We start from the raw sequence: 9,685 nt of genomic DNA on the forward strand, positions 1-9,685 counted from the left end.
GTAATTAAACATGTTGAGCACTGGCTACGCTGCGTGTTGGTCCGATCCTTGCTACACCTTCTCTTCTCGTGAAGAGGAGGAAGGCTGCCGTTACAGTATGTAAACTTTTGACCCACTGGAATTGTGATACAGTGAAATAATCTGTCTGTAAACATTTGTTGGAAAAATGGCTTGTGTCATGCACAAAGTAGATGTCCTAACCGACTTACCAAAACTATAGTTTGTTAACTTCCTGTTATAGTTTGATGTGTTATAGTACTTCTGATTACGGGATCATTTTCCTAAACAACCGCTGAATTGCAGGGCACCAAATTCAAAAATATTACAAAAAATATTTATAATCATCACAAGTGAAATATACCAAAACACAGCTTAGCTTGTTGTTAATCCACCTATCGTGTCAGATTTTGAAAATATGCTTTACGGAGAAAGCAATCTAAGCTGTAGTGTATCAATCAATGCCCCAAATTAGCATGGTCACGAAAGTCAGAAAAGCAATAAAATTAATCGCTTACCTTTGATAATCTTCGGATGTTTGCACTCACGAGACTCCCAGTTACACAACAAATGTTATTTTTGTTCGATAAATATTACTTTTATAACAAAAAAACGCCATTTAGGTTGCGTGTTATGTTGAGAAAACTACAGCCTCGTTCCGGTGCTGAAAGGCAGAAGAAAATTCCCAAACGTATCAGATACAAAAAATATTACAAAAAATATTTATAATCATGCAATCACAAGTGAAATATACCGAAACACAGCTTAGCTTGTTGTTAATCCACCTATCGTGTCAGATTTTGAAAATATGCTTTGCAACGAAAGCAATCTAAGCTTTTGTGAGTGTATCAATCAATGCTAGAACAGTTAGCCTTATATTAGCTAGGTTAGCTTGGTCACGAAAGTCAGAAAAGCAATACAATTAATCGCTTACCTTTGATAATCTTCGGATGTTTGCACTCACGAGACTCCCAGTTACACAACAAATGCTCTTTTTGTTAGATAAATATTACTTTTATAACAAAAAAACGCCATTTGGGTTGCGCGTTATGTTGAGAAAACTACAGCCTCGTTCCGTTCGACGAACATTCCAAAAAGTATCCGTAATGGTCGTAGAAACATGTCAAATGTGTTTTATAATCAATCCTCAGGTTGTTTTTAACAAGAAATTTGTGGAGTGGTTGAAACRAGTTTTAATCACTCCAACCTAAGTGTATRTAAACTTCTGACTCCAACTGTATGCACACACCACTTTTATAAAAAACAAAAAATCATTTCACTTCACCAATTTGTACTATTTTGTGATTCCATTACATGAAATCCAAATAAAAATCTATTTAAATTACAGGTTGTAATGCAACAAAATGGGAATAACGCCAAGGGGGTGAACACTTTTGCGAGGCGCTGTATCTATCAATCTGTATACCGGAGACGCGAAGAGGTGATCCATAGGGATTCCCCCATCCACAGTTGCACTAAATGGACTGATTCCTATACATTTATTTAGCTAGGCAACCAATGACCACACCAATGGTTTGAGATACATTTTGAGCAATATTGATGGTAGGAGTATTTCCAAATGCCAGGTTCTGAATTCATTATGTTGTTTCCCCAATGAAAGTCCCAAAGGTATTCTGAAGAGGTGCTGAGTCTGACATTATAACATTTTATAATATCAGAACATTTCTTAATTTCCATCACATTCCCATTGGATTTAGGATGTGTCTTGTACTGTCAATGATTGGTTGCAAGGGCTGTGGAAACACACCATAATATACATAAGGAGTCAGATCATTTCACAACCAACAAGCAACTTGCAAGTGACAAATTTAGACTTCCTCGCTAAGGTTGCCTAGCAACACAAAGGGTTTGTTTCCGATACAGCTGTTCCCGCGAAAGCAAGGGTTAAAATCCCATCTCCCACTGAACATTGCATGTCTCATTTGGGTGCTAGTGGATTGCGAGCGACGCATCTCTTCACCATGTTTGACAGTCACATATTGAAAATGTGCCTGTCCTGTCATCTATGGCAATATCATTAACTTGTTATTGAAATAGTTTTAGTTAATGCAGAACTTACTCTAGTTGATACAGCTGGCAGTGCTAATGATAATAATCATAGTTGATGTGGTTTAGTTGAATTCTCCCCATCCGTGATGATTATCATAATGGACAAATTCTTGCTGCTTCAAGTCAAGCCTGATATCCTGTGCTGGTTGTCTATGTGCTGTGAACCTGGGTGAAGCTGTGAGAGTGTGTCTGTGAGAGAGAAGTGTGTGTCTGTGAGAGAGAGCGAGAGTGTGTCTGTGAGAGAGAGTGAGTGTGTGTCTGTGAGAGAGAAGTGTGTGTCTGTGAGAGAGATCGAGAGTGTGTCTGTGAGAGAGAGTGAGTGTGTGTCTGTGAGAGAGAGTGAGTGTGTGTCAGAGAGAGAGAGAGAGTGAGTGTGTGTCAGAGAGAGAGAGAGAGAGTGAGTGTGTGTGTGAGAGAGAGAGAGAGAGAGTCTGTGAGAGACAGTGAGATTGTGTCTGTGTGTGTGAGAGAGAGCGAGATTGTGTCTGTTTGTGTGTGAGAGAGAGAGAATGTGTCTGTGTGTGTGTGTGAGAGAGAGAGAGAGAGAGAGAGAGAGTGTGTCTGTGAGAGAGAGCAAGCAAGAGAGAGTGTCTATGTGTGAGAGAGAGGGGGGAAAGGGATGTGTGTGGAGCTGGTGCATGGTGCACCCATCCTCATAGTCAGTGACAAGCGGAATCATGTGGGGTGGGCTCTCTCTGTCACCAGTGTGCCTGCCTGCCTGGCTCCGTCTCTGCCTTCCTCCCTGCCCAGTCAATCTCTCTCCCTCCCATTGTGACTCGCTATACCACTGGAACTAATCGCTGCTGCTTTTTCACGCTACAAAACTCGGATACATTTCATATTCACTCTTTCTCCACATTTCCATGAATAATTAAGCAATAAGGAAAAGAGGGAAAATGAAGTCTTTTCTGAATGCCTTGAAGAAAGAAGGTAAGCTGTTTGTAGTTGATTTGGAGGATTTTGATGGCTTTCAATGTTTTGAGTGGTGACTGAAAGTTTGTGTGGCATACAGAAGCTGAGAGAATGAATTCTATACTGTACAGTGTGGTATGCCTTTTAATTGATATGGTAGTTCTAGCTTAACAAAAATCTGYGTGTAGTTTAATAGCAACTGTTCATTAACGAAGGCAATTGTTGAATCACTAATAGTTACCGTTGTATAACTTGTTTTGATAATATAAATACTGATGGCTGCTTTCATAACGGCTTCATGAAGTCTCAAGAGGATGTTAACTATTTTGGCACACGGGGTTTTTCAAAGAACACAGCCTGGGAATGTAATGTCTGTTTACAGGATATACTGTGGAGCGCAGCCTAGGTTGTTGGTGCTGTAGGTTGATTTGACGAATGATGATCAACGTCAACAGCTCGCAATATCTGACTCTACCAAGTGAACTGACTTTTTGCGACAGCTAAATTGTAAATGTAATCTGACGTTTTTTGCAGAAGAGATGGAGTTATGTTGAACGGTCACACAGACACACAGAGAACGCATTTGTTAGGATGTGTCACTTTATTAAGCGGATCCAAGCATATCCCCATAACTTTATTCGCTTTGCCTCTTCCGTTGATGATAGGTCATTCAGATATCATCATTATTGGGAGAGATTGTGAAGAGGATGTGGGATCTGTCTTGTTCAGGTCGTGGTGGGTTGGGCATTTTACCTTTCCCTTATTTTACCTTCCCCTCTCTTTATGCCTCACGGGCATACACTTTATGGTGGATATTTTCACAGAGTTTTGGAGGTTCACTGGCACTGCTTTACATTGTGCAATCAGGATTTGAATCTTCCTCAGGGGGAATGCATAGACTTGTTTTTGCAAGACGTCTTTTGGAAATGTTTCAAATAGATGACCCTTTTCCTTGGACAGTGTACTGTGATTTTGGCTGTTTTGCAAAGCAGTGTCTTCTCTCTCACTAAGTGGCCTGTCTTTGCAGGGTTAAATCATGTGGATGCTGCATATAAGCCTCCTCTTCCTCCTTGGTGTTTAGAAGGCAGCGGAGAAATAAACATCATCATTAATCATGCTTCAGCTGTGTGCACTGTGCGCTGCTTCCAACACAGGGGAGTTCCACCAAGGCTCCTATTATAGCTGGAGTGGAATAGAGGCCTCTCCACAGCCAGCCAGGCAGCCTGTTCTGAGGCTGTGAGCCTAGCGCGGTTGGAGCTCTCCTTGCATCTTCATTGAGGCTCAAGATGTTTAATGCCTCAAGGTTGTTAATTGAAGTTGAAGTGTGTGTGTGTGTGTGTGTGTGTGTGTGTGTGTGTGTGTGTGTGTGTGTGTGCTGTCTCTTATACACATCTAGATGTGTATAAGAGACAGGTGTGTGTGTGTGTGTGTGTGTGTGGAGTATTCTGCTTACTGACCTGCTTCTATTTGAGTTACAGAGGAACAATGAAGAATCTGACGTAATACTCTACCATGTTGAAACTTGTTCTAATCCCTCCCTCCCTCCCTCCATCCCTCCCTCCAGTGCCTTTCCGAGAGGCGCCGGCCCAACCTTCCCGGCGCAAGCAAGCCCCACGGAGCACCCTCGCTGCACCACGGCCGACGCTCTTGCGCTCCAACAGCGACAACAACCTGAACGTGAACAACCGGTCACCCCTGCCGTCCCCGAGCCACTCTCCCCTGCGTAGCCTCTCCCCCCGTCGGCCCCAGCAGCAGCAGATGCCCAGCCCCAATGGAACAGTCAGGACCATGGGGAAGGGGGCTCCCCGCCCTCCCCGCTCACCTTCCCTTGGGCGCCTGGGGGAGGAAGCACGGAGACAGACCCCTCAGCGACAGCCCAGGTCAGTCACCAACCAGGGTTTGAGTTATACATTGACTCTTGAGGGATCCCAAACTTATTTTGCAGGTGCCCAAAGTTAAATCGTGGATTTTTTTAGGGGGGGGAGCCCGGCCCATATTGATTTCTCAATTCTTATGGGTGGGCCCTGATTTGTTATGGGGCTGCCCAGGCTTACTAGCCCTCCTTTTCGTTAAACCATGTCACCAACTTTAGCGTGCGACTGCTATAGGGTGTGACTTTCCAATTAGTGCCCTTGGTAGTTTACAGAACCTCTACAAACAGAGTGCAGTTACAAATAAGGATTTTGGCCCAGAAAATCTGTCCCAAATGAGTCCCTGGTGTACATGGCAGCATGGGGAATAGAGATTCTAGATGTGTGACACTCACTGCAGGTCTGATCAGTCTCTCTCATGAGRGTGTGGATGTTTGCTCATGGATGTGTGTGGACGTTGGCCCAAAAACAGTCCCTGGTGTTCACTGCATCTTGGGAAGTGGAGATTCTAGATGTGCTTCACTGTCGGTCCAATCAGTCACTCTTATGAAAGTTGGAGTGGGTGTTTCTGTTGCAGACAGGGGAGGGAAGGGTTTGTTCTGTTGGGATGAGTGAGGCCCTGGTCAAAAKTAGTACGCTTTACAGGGAACAGGGTGAGAGGAATTACAGGCAAACAGAGGAGTGGCTTGGCAGTACAGCTGTCCCACTGCGACGTGGTTTATGTGTATGGATTCCCAAATGCCAATGGTGAGAACTGTTACTCTTCACGAACAATACCCCAGTCCTACTTCAGCAAACTGCTTTCTGTTGGTTTGCTTAATTTTATACTCCAACCCCCCTACCCCAGATATACCCCGGATCACGGTCTTATCACATATACCCCCCACCCGCCTACTTCACATCTGTCATTGTCACCGTGATGTACCACCAGATTTGAGTTGAGACCATTTTTGGTCCATGTTAATGACGATGTGTGTTTGCGTGTGAGTGTGTGAATCTCTTCACCTAGCAGGGGGTCTGTGGAGAGCAGAGCAGGCTCAGTAAGTGGGCCATGCCAATTACTCACTGCTCACATAAAAGGAAAACGGAAATTCATCTAAATTGAATCTAAAAATGACAGATGTCACATAATAAACGATCCTATGGAAATTGTACGTTTTTTTCCCCCTCCCCTCCGCTTACCCGTGTTCAGCCCATGTTCAGGATGCATAATGTGATTGCCTTCACTCGGCCTCCTCTCAGCCAGGTCAGCAGGCTTACTGGTGTATGAATACATTATTACTGGCACCGTTACTGGAGTAGAGCAGTTAAAATGGGACGCCGTTAGTTCCTCCCTAGTTACTGGAGTGGTTGCTATGGCCATTACTGCCATATGGTGCATATGTGTTTTAGCAGCTAACTAGCTTACTCCACGGTGTGCTAGATAATATCCTCCAACTGCGGACCAAAGCAAAGCGCTAACAGCCGTAGTGTATTTCGGATGTGATCTGATAATTGCTGTTTGCTATTACGTTACTGTTGTCCGTGTGGACAAAGATGATTCAGAGGCCAATATAAAATACATTATTTCCTGTATTTAGTTCCAAGGCGTAGACAGTACTTGTGCTAAATAACTGTTCAGGGTTAAAGCCTGCTATTTTCACTCTATTAGGTAATTCACCTACATTATTGCTTTTGATGTACTTGGTAGTGTAGTAGACGCTCTATCTTGGTTTACATACTGTACCTAGAAAGAGCAATGACAAACACCTCACACGTATAGGCCATTCCTTCTTGATTTAGTCATTTTCGACAACAATCTTAACCAGAGCAATTTATAGTAGTGAGTGCATACATTTTTCATACTRGTCCCCCGTGGAAATTGGACCAACAACCCTGGCTTTGCAAGTGCCATGCTCGACTAACTGAGCCACTCGGTGCCTGTTATAGTTTCCTTGAAAAGCTGATATATCCTGACATGATACCTTAAAAGAAGCAATTATTTACCATGACAGTGAGTGTTACATGAACACTCGTCTGTTTTTGCCTCAGCATAGCGGTAGATCAGAAATAGACACATTGTGACAATATTCAGACACAACCATTGGCTGACGCTGCTGTTGGAGGACCTATTTTCTTCCTGTTCTTGTTTTGCATAAATACCTCAGCCCACGACTGCCTCTTCCAAATTTAACATCCTTATGTAATCACTGCCTTTGGTTCAGGGTATGAGGGGTGGGTTTGTGCACGGCTCCATCCCAAATGGCACCCTATTCCCTACATAGTGCACTACTTTTGACCATTCCCTATGGGCCCTGGTCAAAAGTAGTGCACTATATATATACTGTATATATATAAATATAGAAAAGGATGCCATTTGGAACACAGACGGGTGGGTTTGAGCATGTCGCCAACCAGGGTTGGTTGCTGGTTAACAAGGACTTGCTCTTTGTAGTTTGTAGAGGTGGGTAGCTGGTAGCCAGGACTGTGCCCCAAACGGCACCCTATTCCCTACATAGTGCACTACTTTTGACCAGAGCCCTATGGGCCGTGGTCAAAAGTGGTGGACTATATAGGGATTGGAATATGGTGCCATTTGGGACACAGGTCATCAACCATGGTTGGTTGGTGGTAAACAAGGACGTGCCTTTTTGTAGTTTGTACGGGCGGTTCTCTAGCTGGTAGTTGGTAGCTGTGTGTCCTATAAACTTCTCACTGGGTTATTTACACCGTCTGCAGTTTTCTTCTGATCTATTATTCATCCCGTTCTTAAGTTCCTCTTACGTCTCATACCGTCCGTGCACAGTACAATACCCTTGTGTGCTTCCTATTTGGTATATGGCAACACAAGAGTGTCCCGTTGCTATTTAATGACCGCCACAACCCTACACGACACTATAGCTATGTAGACACTAAAGTACCTAGACCTGTTTGTTAGCCTAACCTTATCTCCATAGTCTTTCCATCATGCAGCAATCCGGTGCCATTTTCCCATTTTGGTTGCATCACACTGCTAAGTTTGATGCCCAGTATTCTAGCAGATCCCCCAGACACTCTTTTTTTTCCCACTATTGCAATTTTTCACACTATTGTGTCGACCCCAACCAAACTGTGCTGGCTCCAGCACATTTACAGCAACTATGGTGGATGTGTAACCAAGCCAGCTCAAGACTGCTTGGCTCGGCTCGACACAGTAGTGTGTGTAGAGCCACGATAGCATCTGGAGGCTCTGATGTGACAGCTTGACTGTTTAACAGGCAGTGAGCTGCTGTCAGTCACGGTGGTCTGCCATCTCCGCGCACACACACACACACACACACACCACACACACACACACACACACACACTACCATGGCTACTAAGCGTAAAGTCATGATTAAAAGGTCAACGTTGGTTTGACTGTTGCGACTTACAAAGATCACGTTTTTATGATTTCGACCTACCAGTGAATGAATGGCAGTGACATTAGGCCTATGCATTTATAGGCTATAAAGTGGGTAGCATCTGTACTAAGTCAAATAATATCTCAAATTGTGTTGCTGTAGTTACACAAAAAGTGTTATGTAACGTGAATGTCGGTATTGTTGGTGAGACCCTATCATGCTTTATGGGGTGGCAGGTAGCCTAGAAGTTAGAGCGTTGGACTAGTAACCGGAAGGTTGCTGGATCGAATCCCCGAGCGGACAAGGTAAAAATCTGTACTTCTGCCCCCGAGCAAGGCAGTTAACCCACTGTTCCCCCGGTAGGCCGTCATTGTAAATATGTCATGTTTTTCCTTACACTGCTTCAGTTTTCCCTTACACAATCTAGAACCTGAAAGGGTTCTTCGGCTGTCCCCATAGGAAAAGCCTTTGACTCTTTTTAGCTCCAAGGTAAAACCTTTTTGGGTTCCATGTAGAACCCTTTCCGCAGAGGTTTCTACATGGAACCCAAAAGGGTTCTACCTGGAACCTAAAAGGCTGTTCCTATGGGGACAGCTGAAACCCCCTTTTGGAACCTTTTTTTCTAAGAGTGTGAAGGATAGGAGGCTATGCTCTGCTAGCCTATCCAGTTGGCACGAGGGATGCCTTTGGCTGTGACTTAGACAGAAATAGTGATTCACGTGGTATGCTATCTAATCTCGGTTAATTTGGTCTGCTAGTAAAAACTCCCTGCTGTATTGGATTCGCTGTGCCAGCAGCGTTTTCATTAATTAGTCCGTTCGTAGCGGGTATGTAACGATCAACAAGATCAGTCCAACACCCCACCACTGGAAATCCATGGTTGGCAGAATGTTTGTAAACTAAGTGTACAAATTAAAATAACGCCACTAAGTGTACAAATTAAAAACATAACATTAAAAACATAAGATAACGCACACCAAACGTCACACACACTGCAGGTCGCAACAGAGCCGCGCCCACCACGGAAATTTGGTCGGATGCTTGATTAAACCATTTACGTTCACGCAGTCGGGTACATTAGATATTACAAGGTATAGTCCCGATCTACAGTTAAGCGGAGGAGGCTATGCTATATTAGGTACCTACAGTGATGCTAAACTAGGTAGTTAGCATGAGGGATGCCTTTGGTTGTGACTTTGACAGAGTCTCTATAGAGTCTTAATGAAGCACCAGCCACTGAGGGCATGTACAGCTGGAATTCTCCTCTGCCCACTTTCTCTCTCTCTCTGCCGCTCTGCTGGCCTCTTCGCCGCGTGCGCGGTGTGTGCATGTGTGTGTTGTGTGTGTGTGTGGTGTGTGTGCTGTGTGTGTGTGTGTGGTGTGTGTGTGTGTGTGTGGCGTTGTGTGTGTGTGCGTGTGCGTGTGCGTGTGCGTGTGCGTGTGCGTGTGCTGTGTGTGTGTGTGTGTGTGTGC

General features: G+C 44.3%; 1 protein-coding gene across 1 annotated transcript in view; it reads left to right on the forward strand.

Moving 5' to 3' along the window:
• Nucleotides 1-9,685, forward strand: part of LOC111952241 (SH3 and multiple ankyrin repeat domains protein 2-like) — a 99,150-nt gene that overhangs the window by 80,620 nt on the left and 8,845 nt on the right. Inside the window, exon 13 of the mRNA XM_023970785.2 lies at nt 4,544-4,859. Coding sequence (XP_023826553.1) covers nt 4,544-4,859 — 316 coding nt within the window. The remainder of the gene's footprint in view (nt 1-4,543; nt 4,860-9,685) is intronic.

This window comes from Salvelinus sp. IW2-2015, linkage group LG26 (genome assembly GCF_002910315.2).
Source record: "Salvelinus sp. IW2-2015 linkage group LG26, ASM291031v2, whole genome shotgun sequence".
In the NCBI taxonomy this organism is placed as follows: Eukaryota; Metazoa; Chordata; class Actinopteri; order Salmoniformes; family Salmonidae; genus Salvelinus; species Salvelinus sp. IW2-2015.